A 21,742-nucleotide genomic window follows, 5' to 3' on the forward strand; every position below is an offset into this window, starting at 1 on the left:
GAGCAATGGGTCTCAATGGTACCTGACTTATTTTCAGTAACCAGGGCCTTTCTAAATTAACAAGAATTTGGAGAATGTTTCACAAGGCTACGCTGTCCTCTGGGACACGGGAGACCACTGATATATCAGTCCATCTCGGCTCAGCCAAAGCTCTCTCCACTGTGACATTTTGCACACTTTGTGTATCACCTGGAGAGCAGGGGACGCTACCCTAGTGACTCTGAACCCTTCATTTCTACAGACTAAGGCTATAGCTATGCTTCACACTCACACACACACACACTAGTGCGGGAGCTGGCGTGGTAACATTAACCTACCATGCAGGAGCCTCGAGTGTGATCCCCAGCACTGGAGCACCTCCCAAAAGAAACCCCAGTAATGACAGCCTCATGATACTGTATTAGATAGCAAAACAGCACAATGAGAGCATCTGGTTTACTTGTGAAATGAGAGTGAGCGATGCTCGATTAGAAAACCACTAATACCATTACTGAGGAAGTTTAGAACAAAAATGAAAAAGAACTTCTTATCTGCCACCAATAGTTCCTGTGTGCTGAAATCAAATATTTACAGTTACAAGTGTCCAGTTACAAGTGTCCGTCTGGGTTGGACTGTCATTCCCCCATAGTTTCCTAAAAGCATAGCATGGAAAGTACCGAGATGCCTCACAGTATTTTTAAAAGCTGTATTTGCCTCATTTAGGCAGTAAATCCAAAACCCATCTGAATTGCACTGAAGCCCCTCAGAGGAATGGGAGTGGACAGTGAAACCAGGACCTGTAAGGTGAGACTCTTAACTGGTTCCCCTCAGCTTTCCCCAGAGGCTTGTTTCACACAGCTTGCTGTCCCCAGCCCAGCACTTCATGTGCTCTTGTCTAATGGGACCCCCTGCTTTAGAACATGTGGCTTTGAAGGACAGGAGCACAATTTCATGCTGAAGTGATTTATAGTGGCTGGGCACAGCCAAACACTGGCTTGCATGTTAGTGACAGTCCCTGGCTTTGCTCCTGTTTTTGACCTCCATGCATCTGAACTCTTGCTTTTCTCTGCCACTTGTGGGGAAATTTTAGAAACATACACACCTGAATTGGTCTGACTTTCCTACCTTTAAGAAAATATTCTAGCAGGCCTTCTTTACAGTACACCTCTACTTCATAGAGAAACACTACAAAATTACCTAGATCTATGTCTTTCTTGGTATCTGGCTTCTGTGATACCTCTGAGGTACTTGTGTACCCAGTCACAGGTTGATCCAAGAGCTCAGGCTCTTCTGAAGGCTGCACACTGGTCACAGGTTGATCCGAGAGCTCAGGCTCTTCTGGAGGCTGCACACTGGTCACAGGTTGATCCAAGAGCTCAGAGTCCTGCAGCTGCACACTGAGGTCTCCTGTGTTTTCTTGTGGTAAGCTGTCTTGCTGGGGTGACTGTCTCTCTGGAGAAGAACACATAGAGACCTTGATCAAAGACCAACTTTGGTTCACCCAACTGATCAGTACTCTCTTATCACTAGCCCAGTGTCCTAGATCCCATTGCGCACAGGCAAAAAGAGAAGCAAGAGTTTTAACTTCTTTCATACTGATTGGCAATAGCTAAAGTACAGATTTACAAAGAAACCTTCACTTCAAAGCATTTCATAAATGCATTCATGACAAAGCCATGGCAAGCCTGAATATGTCCACACAAACATGCAGAGGAGAATTCCAGTCCTGCAGAGAACCCAGGAACAACATAAAGAACAGTCTTACAAAATAATAATGATATTAATAAACGGTCTTCGTTGAGCACAGCTAGTTGGTCTCATAGCCCATATTGGGAAGGGCATTCTGCACATGGGCAGCTTGCAAATGTGACTTTAGAACACTACTGAGCACTGTTAGAGTACTTCCAAGCCACAGTGGGCCCTTTTCCTTCTCTATGAGCCTGAGTGCATAGCACACTATGGCCCACGAGGAAGATCATTCTTTGCAGCCTCATATTTTACCCCCTAAAAATATTTGAGTTTCTAATTTTTTAAAATCTGTGTTATTTTATGTGTTTGGAGATTTTATCTACATGTATGTGTGTGTATCATGTACATGCGGTGCCCAGAGGCTAGAAAGGGGATCTCTTAGAACTGGAGGTTTAATGGTTGTAAGCTGTCACGTAGGTGCTGAAAACTGAACTCGGGTCCTCTGTGAGAGCAGCCAGTGTTTTTAACCACTGTGCCATCCCTCCAGCCTGAATGGCCCATTCTTAACCAAAAGCTTCCATTTTAAAACCTGCTCACTTCTCCCAGTTCTCAGGAAAATTAGCACCCTAGGGAGTCAGGGATTTGTAACTACATTTGATACTGTTCACCTTCAATTTAGCAACTTCCATTTGCAAAGCCTGGCTACATAGAATACAACACATACAGGAGTCAGGATGTGTGTCAGGGTATCCCGGGGTCAGTTCAGTAAACATATACTTCCATTTGTCCAGTGCTGAGGAAAGCGCATCCTGGCTCCATCCTTGGCTAACCTAACATGAAACCCCTGGGCCTAGTGACACCCAACTGGAGTAAGCTGCTGTCCCTAAGACATAGGAGATAACAGGACACCCACAAAAGGTGAAAAGTACTATTCGAGCTACTGCGAAAATCAAGAAACTAAAACTAAGTCTGCCATATGACCCAGCTATACCACCCTGAATGTTCACCCACCGGGCTCCAAGATAAATGACCCAGCTATACCACCCTGAATGTTCACCCACCGGGCTCCAAGATAAATGACCCAGCTATACCACCCTGAATGTTCACCCACTGGGCTCCAAGATACCGTGATGCAGAGAGATGCACATACATCAGTGTTTAGTATAGCCCTAGTCATTACTACAGAGTTATGGAAACAACCTGGGTGTTCAACCAGAGAGGGACAGACAACAAAAATGAGGGAGACGTGGTAGAATCTTTTCAGTCATAAGGATGAAGGAAGTTACGTCATTTTCAGGAAGATGGAAGCAGCTGGAAGTCATGTTTAGTGAAGTCTGTCTGTCTCCAAGGGGGAGGCATCACAGCTGCTCTCGTTCTGGATCTCAGGATGTATGTAGGTATACAAACTCAGTTATGTACGTATGACATAGAAATTGAACGAACCTAAAGAAGGCTAACCGGACGGGGAGGGATGAAGAAAGGGGGGGTAGCATGGCCTAGAGAAGGACAGGCTTGAAGTAGGTCGCATATCTTAAAGGTTATAAAAGCAGTACAGTGCTGAGTATGCGCCTTTACAGATAAATCCATGAAGAAATGGTGCTCCTAAAGCCCCTTCTCTAACCTTACACGAAAGCTGTGCTCTGGTAAGAGCTTTACTTAGTGATTGGTTTTCTTGGTTATGCATTTCTCATAAAGTTTTTACAAAGTTTCCCTTTGAAGATGAAAACCAATTTCAGTGTCCTATGGAAGACACCCATTGGTATGAGGGGAGAGGGGCAATCCGCCTTTATGCCCAGCCTGAAAGGAAGCTGGAGGGGAGGGAGTCTCTGTAGGTCTAGCCCCTCCCCTTTAGACGCTCCTAACTTTAGAACTATGACTAGAATTTCACAAACAGGAAGTAGAGCACTTTAGTCTATCCCACCCCCCATCCCCGCTCCTGCAGACTATCTCCACAAGGTACCTTACCTTCTTCTGGTTTGGCCCAGTCTTCCTCCGGAGGTGGAGGTGTGACTAATGGGGCAGTCTCCACTCCAGAGTATTGGTACCTGACAAAATAGATCAGGTCTTGTATGTCATCCAACACCTCGGCTTCTTCCAACGGACTGCTCTCTTTGGAGCCCAGGTCCCTATTTTTGGCCACTCCTGTATCAAGCATTTTCTCCGCCAAACTTAGAATTCGTGACTCAGAAGCACGGAAAACTTTATCTAGGACTTTCTCCATGTTGTATGGCAGGCTGTTCTGGTGCGCTGATCTCAGCCTTATCGACATGTCTTCAAGCAAGCCCTCCAGCTCACGAACATCGAAGTACTTCAGGAAACGATGCAGGGACTGTTGGTCGTCCTTGAAGAAGCTGTTTATGATAGGCAAGTCTTCCCTTATACTCTTGAGCACTATGTCAGGAATTTCCGGTGTAGCTTGCCGGGATGGGTCATCCCTAAGGTCTTCAGCATCAGTCCCCTGGCTTTCTGAGACTCCAAACTCCTTGGTATCTTCCGGCTCCCCTTCTGAGATTTCTCCTACCCCAGGGTCTTCAAGTCCCAAGGTGTTGACCAGTTTTTCTTCCTCTGGGTTGTCTTTTTGTAGGTCATTAGGATTTTTACTCAGAACAACTTCCCCGGAGCCGGCAGTCTGAGCTGCTGTCTCGTCACGAAGGCTGTGGACTTGAGAGGGTCTCTGGGCTCTCACATCTGCCAGATGGCTTTCTTCACTGTCCACCACCACACTGTGACCTGACTCCTTGCCCACGTCACCTGCCTCTTCGGATGTGGTTTCACTCTTTTGTCCAGTCTCCAAAATCATATTAGCTGGTTGTTTGTTTTTTTCAGTGTTAAGATTAAGGGTCCCCAAAATTACTTTTTCGAAAACTTGAGAATTCATATCTGACCTCCCGTCGCGAGCGCTGGGGGAGTTTTCTCTAGACTGCTGTGCGCTCACAGCATTTTCATCCTCCATCAGCCCCTCGGAGGGATAGTTGTCGTCCTCATCCTCCTCCTCCGCGTCTGGCCTTCCAGGTTGGACACTCAGCACTTCCGGGCTCTCAGCCTCCTGTGGCCTTCGTATGGCCCTGGCTTGCTCCGCATCTGTCCCGTCTTCCCTGCTCTCTTCCTCCGGAAACCCTGTCTTCTCATTCGCATGCTTACTGACTACAGCAGCTACGTCTCGCTCTTGCTGCCAAGAAAGATTTCTTCCCGAAATAGGAACTTTTCCCCCCAGTTCTCTTGAGAGACCAGTTTCCTCTGGAGGGGAGAATCTAGGTTGATGCTGAGTTTTAAGACCTGGTTCTAGAAATCCCTCCTGCTGGCCTGCTTTTGGTCCACTGATGGAACCGTCTGGGACCTCTGTACTGTCTTTGGATGCATCGGGTTTGTTATTTCCCAAGAGTGGCGCAACACCCAAGGATTTGGGCTTGTTATTTTCTGTCACTGAACTCCCCAAAGTTCTGTGTACTAATTCACTCTCCAAGCTGTCTCTCTGGATCTCTCTGGTCTTGTCTTCAGGTAGTGTTTCCTTTGAGATATGGATAACTGGTTCTTTTAGGCCATTTTCTTTTTTTTCAAAGACGGCTTTTAGTGTAAAGTCTCTGCCCTTTTCAGCAGCTGGCAGAGGGTTGAGCTTACTACTTTGAAGACGATAAGCACTAGCCGTTTCTGACTTGGCATCCTCTGATTCTGACTCAGGCTGTAACAGGCCTTTCCTGGATTCCTGGATGTCCTTTTCTTCTCCTGTACTGACAAGTTCTGGGTCTGTTTCTGAGCCCTTTACATCATTTGTTTTGGGCTCTTCTACAAAAAGATCATCACCTTCATCCTCGACGTCTGTATAGCCAGCTGCTGGCTGTGGCTTCCTCTGATGGCTAGGTGAAACTGACACATCCTCCTCCTCCTCCTCGATAGATCTTTCTAAATCCACCACACCTGTTTTCCCTTCACCTCCTGTGACAATAGAAAAGAAAGCATCCCCCCAGGTAGGGGGTTCAACTTTATCCTCTTCACTCAAGTTCGGATCCTTCTCTGTTAAATATTTTTCTATCATGGGCTTCCCAGGGGCTTTCTCATCTTTGTCTGAGAAGGTGAGTAATGGTAGCTCGTCAGAGCTGTCTGCATCCTCCTCCTCCTCTTCCTCCTCCTCCTCCTCCATTGGGTAATACTCAGCATCCAGCGCTTCATCGAAGCCATCTTCTAATGAAGTGACCAGTCTGGTTGCCTCGTCGTCAGACACAAGGGCATCGGCAGTTGAGCCAAACTTGGTTTTCAGGTCAAGACTCATTTCTGTTTTCAGGACTTTGTAAGCATCTGTCTTCTCCCGCTCCACCGAGGCAGGAGAACTATTGCCAGTTCTGTTTTCGCTTCCCGGCACTTTTAATTTATCGTGCAGAATTTCTTCAAAAGTGTCCGATGAAGACTGCATTCCCTGAGCATTAGCCGCAGGACTGTTGGCATGAGGGTGGCTCTCCTGAGCTGAGGGCTGTCCCTGAAGTTCCTCAGTGCTCTCTGAGAAAGCACCTTCTCCATCCTCTGAATCAGCTCTGAATGCCTCAGGCTCAGGCACAGGGTCAAGTTCACGCCCCCGAGACTCCTCAGGAGATTTCTCTCTGTGCTGAGAAACTTCTTCAGCTTTCTTTGACTCTTCAGGTACAGAGTCCTCCAGTTCCAAAGATCCTAAAAGCTCTTCTACATCATAACTACTAAAATCATCTCTTCCTCCTTCAAAGCAGACAAAGTCTGTCTCCTGTATGGGGAAAACAAAGATATTAGCATCTCAACAGCTCAGGGTCCCAAGAGCAGCTCTTATTCATACCAGCAATACAGACAACACCTGGTTCTTGGAGGGCTTTGAGCCAGTGCTGGGCCTGTACAGGGATATATCAGGTTGGGAGGGAGAAGAACGACTCTATCCCTAGTATCTATTTGGAAAATAATCTGTTTCCCCATGCTGTTAGTTTTATGGAGACAGTTGGAGATGTCTTGTTGGCCAGCTCTGGTTAGGTAGGTCTGTCTTATTCTACAGTGCAATTGTTTCTGCATTAAAACAGGCAAACAAAAACTGGGTCACAATCTCTGAAAAGCACAGCAAGTAAACAAATGGAGACCTGATAGTCTCCCTCTACACAACTTCTGTGTTTCTCAGTTTGCTCTGCACACTCGGCGGCAGTGCCTTTTATTGTCAGCTTGACAGCTTTGATAATTGTCTAAGAGACAGGCCTCAGGCTGTGAGACTGTGAGAGTTTCTAGCCCAGGTTAACTGACAAGGGAAGACTCCCTTGTGGACAGCCAGCATCCAGGGTCCTGGATGACATAAGAAGCAGAAAGCAGCCTTAATGCCAGAATTTGTCTCTCCAGCGTCTAACTACAGACGCACCATGAGCATCTGCCTCCTGCTTCTACAGACAAGACTTCCCTGCCTTGAGGAACTACACTCCAAACTGCGAGACAAAACAAGTGCTTTTCTCCTTAGCTGCATTTGCCACATACTCCCCGCAGCAAGAGAAAAGCGACAGACAGAAGGGAAGGCGGCTGTGTGGTCGTCCGGTACTGGGCCTCCTGTTTCCAGTAGCTGGATGCTCGCTTCGTTCACAAGCTGTCTGGGGAGCTGCAGGACCACACAGCTCTGTACCCCAGAGTCCTCTATGCCACACATCTCTGCCCATCCAGCTAGAAACAAGCAGAATCACTGGGCTCTGGTGTTCTTTTTTTTTTTTTTTTTTTTGGTTTTATGAGACAGGGTTTCTCTGTGTAGCCCTGGCTGTCCTGGCACTCACTTTGTAGACCAGGCTGGCCTCGAACTCAGAAATCCGCCTGCCTCTGCCTCCCGAGTGCTGGAATTAAAGGCGTGTGCCACCACGCCCTGCGGACTGTGGTGTTCTAAGACTTCATGGACTTTTGAAACATATCTTCATTGGACTTGGAAATATTTATCGGCTAAAAAGGTATCTTAGTGACAGAGTAAGAATTTAAAGCAATGGCTCTTAACCTGCGGGCCTTGATCCATTTTGGGGTCCAACAGCCCTTTCGCAAAGGTTGCATATCAGCTATTCACATTACAATCCATAATAGCAAAATTACAGTTATGAAGTAGCAACACAATAAATTTAGGGCTGGGGGTTACCACAACGTGAGGAACCGTATTAAAGGGTTGGAGTGTTAGGAAGGTTGAGGACCTCGGCATTAGAGGGAAAAAGAATGGTGTCAGAGGGTGTCAGAATCTTCACTTTTATAATTTCTGGAACAATAATCAGAAAACAAGGTTCAGGGGGATACCTTTCAGTAAGTTAGAGTTCTCGGCAGCAATTAATACCTGTTTTTAAGACTTCATATGTCTGTGTTCTTTCTTTTTCCCATAAGCAATTGGTGACAACGGAATCACATACTAAGTAGAACGTTAAAAAAGCAACTAAGAGACTTGTTGTCCCCCACCAAACCTTCATGGTGTTCTGGGGAGACCTGTCCCGTGCAGAGGGGCTGATGGTCTCCTCCCCTCATCATTGGCATTTCTGAGCTTAATGTCTGTCTTGATGTCAAGAGAAGGATGATGTGGGAAGAGTGATGAGAGGGAACACAGAGTCCATAGCAGGTGAGGTCTAGCTCCCTTCCTGCACAATCTATTTGTCAACAGAGAACTGCAACCTGTAAAACGGTCTGATGACCCCAGGAGTATTGAGGGCTGTGAAGAACAGTGTCAGGTCTGCTACCCCGTCTACAAACTGCCTTAGACCTACAGCCTCGTGCTCTGCAGCCACCCGAAGGCATGGGTGGTAACTGATGTGTTCCAAAGCCTCAGTAAAGAATCACTGGGGACGGGGATTCTAGGATGAAAAAATCACCTCAGACACAAAAGCCGTAAGTCTGTGCCATGAATGAATGCTCTATAGAGGGAGAGCTAGACCCTTACACACTTGAGACTGCACCCCACAGAAAGCCATTACGTCGCTTTTCCAGATCTGTGACATAGGCATTAGATCACTGGAGTCAGGGGGAAAAAAGCCATTGTTGCAACAGGTCTGCACACAATTCAGAGTTTGATTAACTGAACCTACTTTCTAGGTATTTAAAATACTTAGGACCCATTGAGTAATTTTCAAATTAGAACACCTCTTTCTGCTTGTAAAATACAATTGTTTGCCTCTATCACTAAGTACAAAGACTTTTTTTTCCCTTTTTTGTTTGTTTGGTTTTGTTTTGAAACAAGGTCTTAAATAGTTCAGGCTGGCCTTTAAGTTCAGGCCTTTTAAGAGGACCAGGACTGACCGTGCTGCTGCCACCTCCCAAATATTACAATTGTAAGTGAGCATCATCACACATGGCTCAGTTATTAAATCTTAACTTCCACATACTTAACCAAAAAAAAGGGGGGGGGGGAGCCCTGTGTATCAGTCTATAGCCTGTAAGTCCTATAAGAACATCAATTTCAATATATTAGACAATTCTCAGAATAATCTCCCACAAATGCTTTTCAAACATTTCTTCTTTTTTAGCTAGTCTATTCCAAATTAAAATCTGATGCACAAATATTGTTTTTCCCATGTCCCAGCATGGCCAAAGACTCTCAGAAGAGATGATTGTACTGTATAAGAAGAGATGATTGTACTGTATAAGAAGTGTCTGGAAAATGCAGTGTCTCACCTGACACCGTCTTACACTGGCAGCACCACCACCGCCAAGAGTTTTAATTGATTTCAACGGATGGACTTAGAAGGCAGTTTGTAACTGAGAACAACTTACATCTGCTGGGATGTGTCGCTCTTCTTCCGTGTATTTTTGAATTACCTTGATCAAATCTTTTGGAAAATATCCAAAACTGTGTTCAACCTATGTGAAAAAATGGGCAAAAGGGACAAATGTCAATCAAGTTCTGTCTGAGAGATACAAAGGACAGACTATTAGCACTGATGGGAAATACTTAGAGAGACAAGGTATAAACGAGAGGAAAAGACATTTGCTGTTAATAATTAAGCTGCAATGACTGTGCCAATGAAAATTCATATTGTTAAACCAACAGTTCTCTGAGCCACAGACATGCTCTTTTGTATACCGCTAACATATAACGCTAAGAAGTAATCAGAGATCTGGACAAGAGAAACTTCCTGCACACTGTGTGGTTAAGACCTGACAAACCAAAGCTACTAGAAACACCGTTCCAAGTGCTCTCTGGCAAGAATCTACGCAAGCACTTGATTGCACTGCTCCTCAACCACATCTAACAAGTTTCCCTTATCAGTTCACACCAGCCATGGAAATCAGTAGAAGCAGACAGGAGACTTCTCGAATGTGTGCGGTTTCAGCAAACAAACTTAGTGATATCATGAGCTATGGTAGCCTTTTCCAAAACCAGCATTCAGAAGTATTTGGGGACATTAAATAAAATTATGACATAATGCATACTTACCTACTTCTCAGGCTTCAGCTCTATGTAAAATAAATCTACAGAAATCACCCCAGTCTTTCCTAGCACTCATGACTAAGAACCATAAAGTGTGCATGTGCATGGATAGAGGCTCCATTTGAGGAACTTCACTGGCCACCTCCTGAAAGGAAGCAGAGACCTATCCCAACCAGACTGATAGGCAAGTCCACCTCATCACTAATTCTAAACTATCCCCACTCACTAGTGCCCAGGGTCTATCGGAAAACCATATGCAGGGTGTGTTAGCACTAGAACAAAGCCCCAAAGATTAGATAAGAAAGGGCATTAAAAGCCATGAGCCTGGCAGATAAACCTTGAGACTCTAGGAAACCAAAAGAGACTACAGAATGACAATTACGATACTCAAACAAGTTATTCCGAAAACTAAGGAGGACTGTGAATTCTGCAAACAGTGAGGTTCCTGAAATGCGAGCAGAAAGACATTTTCCTTCTGTAGGAAAATTCTGAGGTTGGACGTAGACAAGTGAAGGAATCCAGAGATTCGTGAAAAAGGGAGGGGCGCTGAAAAAGGGAGGGGCGCTCCTCTTTAGTGTGTCAACTGAGACCAGCTCACGGAGCTCTCCAGGATGCGCCCCTTCCTAAGGCCTCAGGGTCTACAGGCCACACACACACCCCCCCCCCCATCCCCCCCCCCCCCACCCCCCCCCCCCCCCCCCGCAGAGGCAATCCTTAGTCTAATCTGGCTTCTGTGTATCACTCCTGCCAAGGCACTGCTGACTTGATTTGGGGGTGGAGAGGATAGTGTTTGCCTTAGGAGGGCCAAAGCCACTTCTGCCTAAGCTACAAGTGTAATTAAGTGCTATGTTGCCCTGTAAAGAAACACTCAAAAAGATGGCAGAGAAGACATGTGGGTTTTTTGGTTTTTTTTTTTTTTTTGGACTTGATAGTGAGCGGAGACACCAGCTGGCAGACCAGCAAAGCAGTAAAAGGACTGTCACAGGAGCCGGACAGACAGTCCCACCCAAGCATGTACATAGCTACCAGCAAAGGTCACTTTCTGGCTGGATGTTGAAAGCAGAGTTTCTTAAGGAGGCAAGATGAGGGCCGGGGATGCAGAGGGCTTGCCTAGTGTGTGTTGAGTCTTGGTTTGATATGAAGCTCTACACAAATGGTGCATGCCTGTAATCCCAGGATGAGGGAGGTGGAGGGAGGATGGTGCATACCTGTAATCCCAGGATGAGGGAGGTGGAGGCAGGAGGATCAAAAGCTCAAGGCAGCCGAGTAAGAACTGTGACCCAGAAGGAACACTGTGTCTAGAGGTGGAGAGCTAACAGGCCAGAGGAAAACATAAAGCCAGCTTATTTATCCAGAAATCCAAAGGCCAAATGAACAAATGTACCACAGGCACATGGGAAGCAGCCCCAGAGTCAGGACTATACAGACACTCACCTGGGAGCCATGAGAAAACAGCGCAGACTCTTCCTCATGTCTGTGAGGAAGCCTGTGAGCAGCTACTGGGACACTGTGGCCCACCACTCCATGCTTCAAAACCCCCCAGAGGAAGCTGGAATGCTGACAGAGCAATTTTTTTCCCCATAAGGGGTCACTAGAATCTTGTTCTGTGTTGATCGTTTGGTGCTTTATTGAGAATGAACCTTCGAGGTTGGGAGTGGGGGTGTTTCTAAGCTAGAATATCCCGTAGGTCATCACAGACCCTTTAGTCAACAACCTCCCGTGGACCAGCCCTCTTCAGAAGGAAAACACAACTCCTATGTACTTCTCAGCCAGGTCCCTGCTGCTGAGTCTCCTTCTTAAACTATACCAGGCCCTGATGGGTACAGCCAAGGTCAGCCATGTCTGATGCCAAGAGGCAAAGAGTGTCAGGAACAGAATCCCAGGGGGACCTCCCAAGCACAAAGAAAAGCAAGAAGAAGATATCACAGAAGTTACAAACCAATCAAACAAGAATGCTCACAGTGAACACAGTATCTCCCATTCTGTGTGTGCCTGCCTACGTGTGTATGTGTGTGTGCATGTATGTGCAGGTCTGTGTATGTACAGGAGTGTGTGTGTGTGTGTGTGTGTGTGTGTGTGTACAGTTGAGTATATGTGTGTGCACGTGTGAGTTTATGTATATATGTGTGTGTCTGTATGTGCATGTATGTGTGTGTGTGTTTGTGGTACATGTATATGAGTATATGTGTATGTGTGTGTGCATGCGTGTGTGCGCTAGAATATGTGGGGTGCACATGTATGAGAGTGTGTGTGTGTGTCTGTGTGGTACACAGGTTTGAAGGCCAGAGGACAACCTCACTGTCATTCCTCAAGTACTGTCTACCTTGTGGGTTTGTTTGGGTTTTTTTGTTTGTTTGTTTGTTTGTTTGTTTGTTTTCTGAGTTTTTTTGGTTTTGTTTTTTTGGGTTTTGTTGGTAGTTTGAGATAGGGTCTCACTATGTAGGGCATGCTGACCTGAACCTGGCTATTTGGACCAGGCTGGCCTTAAACTCCCAGAGGTCTGCCTGCTTCTCCCTCACTCACGTCTCATGTGTTTTCCTCTCTGAGTCGATGAGGCTGGCTGGCCTGTGAGTCCGAGGGCTCCACCTGTCCAGTGCATCCCTGACTCTGGCATTATAAGCACGCCCCACAAAGCTTGGCTTTTAAAAGTAGGTTCTGGGGATCAAACTCTGGTCCTGACTAAGCTATCTCCCTAGCCCTACTTTGGCTTTTTGACTATTTTTACAGAGAAGAGGCATATAAAGTCAACGTTAAGCCTGCATATCTGAAGCACCGTCTTGCACATAGCTTCCAAGACTGATGACCACAAATACTTCTTTCTTGAAGCAATGAGAGGTTTTCAGGTCTTTGCCATTTTGACTTCTATTGTACGTGCTGTGTCCGCTATGGCTACGGAGCAGTAACCAGAACCAGTTCAGTTCTGTGTCAGAAACCTCTGCCTTACCCCTACTGTGTGCCAGGCCTGCGGCCTTGTTAGGACCACAGGGCTGCCTTCTGTTTACAGTCTAGGAAAGACACCATCAACAACCTCAACTCAAGTGATTTAAATCTGCAGTGCTACAAAAGCCAACAAAAATAAGAAAATAAAGCTTTTCACCATTTTACTTACACTTCCAGCCCAAAGTTCAAGGGATCCCCCTGCCAGTTTGTAGTAGACATATACGTCGTCACCTTTTTTAAAATTCACAAAACGACAATCAGGGCCCGTGAAGTCTTCAAGAGCTTTCCCACGGTACATTAACACTGGTTACAGAAATAGAAAAGAACAAAACAATATTAGGATTTTCACAGCCTCCCCCACACTTTCTAATTTTTTTGAAGATGGGGTTGCAAGCATCCCAAGCTGGCCTTAAACGTTTTTGGTAGCCAAGGATGGCCCTAGGGTTCCTCATCCTCCTGCCTTTATCTCTGCAGTGCAGGGATCTCAGGCCCACGCTAGAGATCAAAGCCATGGTTTTGTGCATCTTAGGCAAGCATTACCAATCAGCTCGTAGAGATGTTTCAGGAAATATAAGAATCCCATTGCACACAATAATCAAGCCTCCCCAGAATTCTTGTGGAATTAATTTCAGTTCACATGCTCCAAGTGTCTAAAATCCCCAGAGCCCCATTGCTTTAAGTCACATCATCTTCTATAATCAGATGAGGGAAACTTTCTGCTTTTCTCTCTGGCTAAGCCTGAGAAACTGAAAACCATGTGCCCACTACCACAGATGCCCTCTCAGGTCAACCGTTTGTTTTCCTCTCTGATCTTCTAGCCCGCCCACCCCCATTCTTTTTCCTGTTCTATAATCATAAGAGCTTCGTTTGTGAATGTGTAAATGCAGGTGCAGGTGCTGACTGGTTTAAACATAGCTAACTGTGGAGATAACAGGGAGCCAGGAAGATCGCCCAGGAATCCCCAAGGGGTCAATTAAACCTGAGCTAACCACTAACAGGCACTGCCTGTAAGTGGCTGCAACTGTTTCTTTGCGGCAGTAAACACTGCCAGTTTCATTTGTGGCTAAGTCGTCGTCTCTGCACTGTGTCTGGATGAGTTAACAGGGAGGCAGATGATCAAATTCTATTACAGATCCCATCAGTCACAAGGCAGTGTTTTCTAAAAGCAGTCACATCGATGTCTCAGCATTAAGAAGGTTTCCAGCCAGGCCTGGTGGTGTAACTCTGTAATTCCAGTATTCAGGAAGCTGAGGCAGGGGGATCATAAGTCCAAGGCTTGACTGGAGTACAGAGGGAGTTCAGTGCCAGCCTAGGTAACTTAGTACAAAGAGGACCAAAGATATAACTCAATAGTAGAATGTTTGATGCTTACATGCTATAGACAAGGCCCTAGACCTCCAGTATAGTGAGTACACACACACACACACACACACTAGCAAATCTAAAAAAGCTTTCAAAACAAATATTTCTCGAAACAAAATTCAAGGTGGGTATTTCATTTATCAGGAGCCAAACAAAACTATGTCTTCTCATTTAAAATGCAGATCTTTGGCCGGACATGGTAGCACTCGTCTTTAATCTTAGCACTGGAGAGGAAGAGGCAGGCAAGCGCTCAGTGAGTTCTGGACCAGCCCAATCTATAATTGCATTCCAGGCAAATGAATGAATAAATAAATAAATAACTATAAATACAGAACTTCCATCACAGCAACAGGAACAGCATTTGCCAAATGAAATTAACAGTGCATTAAAGGGCAGAGACGTGGGGTGACGGAAAGCACACTTCGTCTAAAAGCCAATTAGCAATAGTACAACAACATGTCTTTAAAATACAGCTTCAAGGGGCAAGCATGCATTTAGAAGGGCTAACTTGAGCCAGGCGTGGTGGCACCTGCCTTAAATCCCAGCACTTGGGAGGCAGAGGCAGGCGGATTTATGAGTTCAAGGCCAGCCTGGTTTACAGAGTGAGTTCCAGGACAGCCAGGGCTACACAGAGAAACCCTGTCTCGAAAAAACAAAAACAAAAACAAAAGCAAAAACAAAACCAAAAAAGAAGGGCTAACTTGGTCTTTAAAGCTAAAATAAGATGATTTTCAGATATGCCAGCATCCTAACTCAGCTGAGACTGAGCAAGAGGCCAGACTAAAGGAACTTAGGGCTGGGGATTCTACTCAGATTGGAAACAGCACTGCTTCTGGTCCCCTCCTTACATTCTTGAGGAGGTACAGTAACGTATCCATGTCAGTATGTACCACTTATCATTTATGAGTGACATGCACACCGAGTGACACCTCTCCTGACACGTCCATCACAAGCACTTCCTATCGGCCACACACACACCTGGGCCCTGCTTCTTCTATCATTGCCTCTTGTGTTTGGCTACATTTGTTTGGGCCTGGGCCACTCCTCAAGTTACACTATAACCCGGAACTCTTCCAACCCTGAGCCTCAGTTCTGAGGCAGCATCAGTGATACGGTCCTCCCACGCTTTGGGGAACTCAGGTAGGACAGTGCCTGACAGCAAAGAACAGAAGCCGCTTGGCAACAGTCAATGACCAAATGGTAGTAGGGCATGAAAGGGAGAAGTCGCTGTGGTGGCTTTACCTTCGTGGTGGCTTTATCTTCGCTGTTTATTTACAGTGGCCCCGGGTTACAGCTAGGACCTAGAATCTCAGCGACATAAATTACAGGCGCCCCTTTTTTTTCTTTAATGGTATTGGAGTAAACCAAGTTATGAATTTTGCTTTTTCCTTTTTTTTTCCATAACACCAATGAAATACAAATGGCTAACCTGCACTCTTCTTAGTCTTTAAGAATGAATACTTTTCTGAATGGACTGCTGTGATTTGTGAAGGACATCGTCAGTGAGTTACAGTTTCTGGAAACCAACCTAAAAACAGTATGTATTATTCTGGGTAGGAATAGGTCCCAGCAACATAGGGGACTAAGGAAAAGGCTGGACGGATTCCAGAGACCCTTGGAGTATTTATTATCACCGTTACAGTCGTAGCCCTCTTCTAATCCTAACCTTCCCCATGGCTCACCTCCAACCCTGGCACCTCCAACCTAGGACTAGGGCGCGACTGCGCACAGAGAAGGCGGCTGCGGTTCTCAGGTAGTGACAGGTGCAGTAACTTGGCCGGTTAAAGAACGAAAGATTTTGACCTTCCCGCAGCCCTGCTTGGGAGCTGGCAAAAGGCTTCTATGCAAAAGAGCGGCAGGACTGCTGGAGAAAACCGGGGAGACCACAGAATACACTGCTTGCTTGGCCTCGGGATTCATCCCAAACCTAAACTCCAGTTCCTCTGGTTCCAAAGATGATATGAGCTGGTCCCAATGCAGCCAAAAGGGGAAGAAGCAGCGCCGGGGTGCCTTCTGGAGGAACCCCGCAGTCAATCGGCCGCTGGGATTGAGCCCCAGATCTCTAAGCGCGTGGATCTCGGTCTTGCGTGGACCCAGGTCCCCGCGGCCGGCGTTAAAACGCCATTGGCTGCAGCATGGGGGGCCCAGGATGCGGGGGCGAACCACCCCATCACCCTGGGAGCCCAAGGGGAGTGCGGGGATAAGGAAGCAGAGAGCTGCACCCTGGAAACCCGGCTGAGTCTGCGGCGCCCCCCGGCAGGGTCAGAGGAGCAGAGAGCAAATCCGGCAACAAGTGGTAGGCACGGCCTCTATGGCAGGGCTAGCCGGGCGATTGCCGAGTAGAGCGTACCAGCGCGGGCTCCGCGGGCCTGCGACCCCCTAGGCCAGGTGCCGGCTGTGGGACTCCGACCGGCGCGGCCACCGCAGCCACCCGGGAACCGGCCGCCCGCCCCGCCACCCCGACTCACTGCTGCACTCTTCGTCCCCGCACACTTTGAGGTCCGAGAAGCGCCGTCCGTGGCTGCGATCCGACTGGCCCGGGACCCACCAGAGCGCCCCCAGCACGAACAGCCAGAAGAGCAGCCCCGGCGCCGCAGCCATGTTGTGGCCACCGCGGGCCCGGGTGACGCGGAGGCCGCCGGCGGGCGGTGTCGGGGGCGGGGCAGGAGCGGGCGGTGCCGGGGGAGGCGCCCAAGAGGCGGGCTGCTGCGAGTGACACGTCAGCAAGGGCTCAGCAAGGGATGCGCGGTGACTTGGAGGAGGCCTTGGCGTCCCTCCCGAACTGCTACCTTGACGACCGTCAGAGGCACCTTCCTCTCGCCCAATCACAAGCCTCGGCTCGGGCGCCTTCACAGACGACCCTCCGCGTCACCAGGTTCGTCACTCCGCATCTCAGCGCCATCCCAACAGGTTTTTCGTCTTCCACCTTCAGCTTCGGATTTCTGGTCCATGCTAAACAGCCATCTCTCTCCATCACTTCTTCCAACTACCGCTTTTAGTTCTGAACCGCCAAGTCCCACACAGGACTGGATACAGTGTGTAACTGATCCAAGCACAACCCCTGACCCTAACACACACACACTTCAAACTCCATGGGGTTCTTTGGGACCTCCATGGCTCTCTTCTAGTTCAGTAGAGTAGTGGGTGAGACAGTAAATTAGAAAGTGTCATCCTTTAAAGAAAGGGGTGGTGGACAGTGATCCTCTGCCCAAGATCTTCAGATTCCTGTCGCTGTCCATAAAGGACATAAAGTCATTTAGTCTGGCACCAACGTGTTCAGCTTCCATCTCCTTTGACAGAACTGTAGGCCAGACCCACTCCGTGGCACACCCGAATGCCCTCATGTTGCCAATAGCCACTGTCTCAATGTTCTCCTTAAGCTTCCTTATAACTCCGTATTTCCAAGTAACATGCAATGGCTTTACCACAGACTGCCCTGTCTCTCTGTCCCTTTGTCCTGTTTCCTGGCATTCTTCCCCTCCTCTGTTAGGTCCACTCGAATAGAGCAGCCCACTCCTCCCACCCCTCAAATAATTCTATAGGGGCTATTATGTGGTGCTGGAGACTGGGCATGCTCACCAACAGTGCTGAGCTACATCCCCACTCTAACTTGTTTTGTTCCCGCTTGTTCTTCATTGCCTAGGGAGGTACCCAGGTCTTGTGATATGCTCAACAACGATCTGCTGCATGAACCACAGTCCCAATGTAAACACACACACACACACACACACACACACACACACACACAGACTCCATGGGGTTCTTTTGGACCTCTAGTGCTCTCCTCACAGCAGCATCCTCAACACCAGATCTGCAGATACGTTTATTGTTAGATGGGGACATATCTGTCAGAGCGACTACATTCTCACTGCACTGTTTCCTGTTGTTCTAGTATGAAAGCACACCAGAGTAATTTAAACGTCTTCTTATGTCTACAGAATAGAATTAAATAACATTCCATTGATAGAAAAAGACGGATAAAATAGCATGAGATCTTGATTTAAATATACTTTTACATACAGGGCCAATGTTCCTATTACTGAAGAATATGCTGTTTGGCTCATAATAGATTTTGCTTGCTTTTAAAATGTATTTATTCTGGAGAGTTCAACAGCAAGCTTAAAAGATGCTGCCAAAAGGGGAAAAGTGGTTCTGAGAAAGGAGGGGAAGGAGGCGCAGCCTCTGGAAGTGACAGCGCTGACAAGGCGTCTCAGGGGTCTAAGGTGGTGGACATCAGTAGAGGTCAGACCCATTCTATGTGGAAAACACGGGAAAATCATGGAAGCCATGGAAAAGTTAAAGTCTGGGATGAAATTCACTGAAGTGGCCACCACACAATATAATGAAGATAAACCCAGACAAGGAGGTGATTTGGGCTAGGTGACCAGAGAATCCATGGTGAGGTCATTTCAAGAAGCAGCATTTGCCTTGCCTGTAAGTGGGATGAATACACCCATGTCTCCAGACCCACCTGTTATGACAAATTTGAATATCATATTATCACGGTTAAAGAAAGAAAATAAAATCACATGAAAGACTAAAAAATGTATTTATCTTTTTGTGGGGGTGCATGACAGAGGTTGGAGAATGACTGGAAGCAATAGCTCTCTCAGTCCTGTATATCCACCATATGGGTCCCAGGGGCCAACCTGATGTCTTCAGGCTTGGCAGCATGTGTCTTTACTCATTGGCTCATTGGGTTCTGGAGGTTTAATCTATGTTCCTTTAAGACATATATTTCTTTAAAGAGACACTAACTCATCGAGTGGATAATGAGAGAAAACGTCTCAGGCGACAGCCGCAATGGTAACGGCAGCTCTTCCCCACCAGAATGTATAATTAGTGTGTGAGTAGGCCCTGTTGCTGCTGGTGGCATTTGAGTGTGTGACTCTGATACTTAACACAAACTCTAACCTATGTGCATTGTTCGCAAACCCTGTGAAGGGGATTTTCACTGGTTGTGTAATAGTTAAAAGTACACGTGTGTTGTCTGTGGTGGAAAGGACATAGAAATATAAAACATGGCAGGTTCTTGACCTTGGAGAATCTGATGTGTGAGTGAGAAGACAAATGTATCTGAGATAAGCAGAAGACAGTATTACAGTACACATCATTGCAAATTTGCTCTGACTCCTGTCCAGAAGCATCTAGCCTACCAGTTAAATTGCTAAGAGGAATTGTCTTACATGAACAATGAAACTACACAATGTCCAGAAAGCAGTGGGAACATTCACTGAGGACTACAGCTTCTAGCGATGAAAAAAAAAAAAAAGTTAAAAACAGTGGCCAGGGTGAGTTATAGTGAGTGGACTCAAGAGTGGTGTGAGCATCACAGAAGAAAATCCTAGCGAACCACAGAAGTGGTATAAAGTCTTCAACACAACAGAAAGGACCCTGAAGAAATGAATCACCAGCATTCACACCTTGACCAGTCCAATATGCATGTAATTAAAGTCCCCGAAAGAGATGTGTCAGAAAGTATGTGTCAAGAAAGCATGAAGGAAATGTTCCCAAACTGATGGTCACTTACAGACTCGGGGGGCTCAGTGCATGCCAGGATCACAAACAATGATAAGACAGTTGCCAAGCAGTGAGATGCTTAAACCCGGTGGTTCTTAGAGCAGGCACTGTGATTACATAGGGATGAACATAAACTGACAGAACTGAGTTGGCGGTGGCGCACATCTTCGATCCCAGCACTCAGGAGGCAGAGGCAGGCAGATCTCTAAGTTCAAGGCCAGCCTGGTCTACAGATCTAGTTCCAGGACAGCCAGGGTCACACAGAAAAAAATTTTTTTCATTCATTCATTCAAAGTTTTGAAAATTAGAAATCACAGAACAGTGTAATGAGTTAACACACCTTATTAGGAATCTCCATCACAAGGCAGTGTTTTCTAAAAGCAAATAACATTGATGTATCAGCATTAAGAAGATTTCTAGCCAGGTCTGGTGATGTAGACGTGTAATTCCAACACTCAGGAGGCTGAGGCAGGGGGATCATGAGTTCAAGGACAGTCTAGGCTGTGCAGTGAGACTCTGACTTATAAGACAAAACCAAAAAGAAAGCTGAGGGCTACAGATGTTGCTCAGTGGTAGAGCACTTGTCTTGGATGTGAAAGGCCCTTGACTTGCATCATAGTACCTACCACAAGCTAAACAACAACAATTACTACTACTACTATTAATAATAGCAATAAATAATAGAAGAGCTCTGGTTGGATAAAAGAAGGAAGAATACAATGTGGCAGAGTGTTTCAGACACTAAAAGAAAATGAATTGACACCTTAGATTTGTCTTTCAGAGATGAGGCTAAATCTACTAATGCAAAAGAATTAAAATGAACTTCCACAATTAACTACAGATGAATTACAGACCCTCTCTAAGCATAATAAAAGACCATATAGGGGCAACCTTTAAATCAGGCATGACTTTTAGATGTGGTACTGAACCAAATGCAACCAAAGGAAAATATATGTTGATGCAACTAAAGTATCCCGCTTTAGATAGAAAATACCTGTTTCAGGATATTATAAATGAAAGTAAAAAAAAAAAAAAAAAACCACTGGGGGAAGAAAATAATGGCTATGTTGTCTCTTGCCTGTAATCCTAGCACTGGGGAAGTGCAGGCAAGAAGATAAGGAGTTTAAAGGCCAGCCTTGGCTACATAGCAAGTTCAAAGCTAGCCTAGGATACATGAGAACCTTAACTCAAACTTTTTTTCAGAAGAAAATATGTGCAATTCATAGAGTTGGTAAAGGGCTTGCATCTAGGATGCATAATCAATTCTTACAGTTCAATAATAAAAGACAACTTAGTTAGAGAATGTGTGAAGGCCAGTAAAGAGGTGAAAGGATACTCTGTGTCATGAGCCTATAGAAATGTGAAACAGAAGTTGCCCTGAGTTGCTGCTTCCAGCTTGCTAGGGTGGCTATACTAAAGAAGACAGTGCCAGTTGCTGGTAAGGGTATGGAACAATGGGATCCCACACAATAGGAGGGGCAGACCATAGACTTGAATGTAGGAACCAAGTCAATAAAATTCCTGGAAAGTGACAACAGGACAAACTGTTTGTGAATTTAAGCTTGGTAAAAAGGACTTGAAATTATAAAAAGCCCAAACTCTGAAAGGAGTGAACCAGGATTGGATTTAGTCAAATAGAAACTTCTACTTGAGTTCTATATTCAGTGGGTGAAGATGCAAGTGCAAATCAAACAGAACAGAGTGTTTGCAGACCTGGCTAGAGAGGAATTAGGTCTAAAATATATGTAATGCTCTCCCAATTGGTTAGTAACAAAGCAACCCGAGTAGAAACAGTGAGCAAAATTGATACATGCACAACTGTGCATGCAGAAGAGACTCAACTTTATAAGTCACCTGTGAGGTGTAAATCTAATC

At 46.2% G+C, this 21,742-nt stretch overlaps 1 protein-coding gene and 1 pseudogene across 2 annotated transcripts in view; one reads left to right on the forward strand and one right to left on the reverse strand.

Annotated features, from left to right (window-relative positions):
- Mia3 (MIA SH3 domain ER export factor 3) overlaps positions 1-16,988 on the reverse strand; it is a 44,387-nt gene extending 27,399 nt beyond the window's left edge. For both annotated transcript variants that reach the window (XM_085843535.1, XM_085843532.1), the window contains exons 1-5: positions 16,816-16,988; positions 13,155-13,288; positions 9,388-9,474; positions 3,634-6,397; positions 1,177-1,431 (exon numbers count right to left, since the gene is read on the reverse strand). In XM_085843535.1, coding sequence (XP_085699661.1) covers positions 1,177-1,431; positions 3,634-6,397; positions 9,388-9,474; positions 13,155-13,288; positions 16,816-16,948 — 3,373 coding nt within the window. In that variant the 5' untranslated portion in view covers positions 16,949-16,988. The remainder of the gene's footprint in view (positions 1-1,176; positions 1,432-3,633; positions 6,398-9,387; positions 9,475-13,154; positions 13,289-16,815) is intronic.
- A 1,464-nt stretch (positions 16,989-18,452) lies between these two features.
- LOC115030846 (peptidyl-prolyl cis-trans isomerase NIMA-interacting 4 pseudogene) lies at positions 18,453-18,870 on the forward strand (annotated as a pseudogene).
- The last annotated feature ends 2,872 nt before the right edge of the window (positions 18,871-21,742 follow it).

This window comes from Mus caroli, unplaced genomic scaffold (assembly GCF_978045245.1).
Source record: "Mus caroli unplaced genomic scaffold, Mus_caroli_1 scaffold_1, whole genome shotgun sequence".
Classification (NCBI taxonomy): domain Eukaryota; kingdom Metazoa; phylum Chordata; class Mammalia; order Rodentia; family Muridae; genus Mus; species Mus caroli.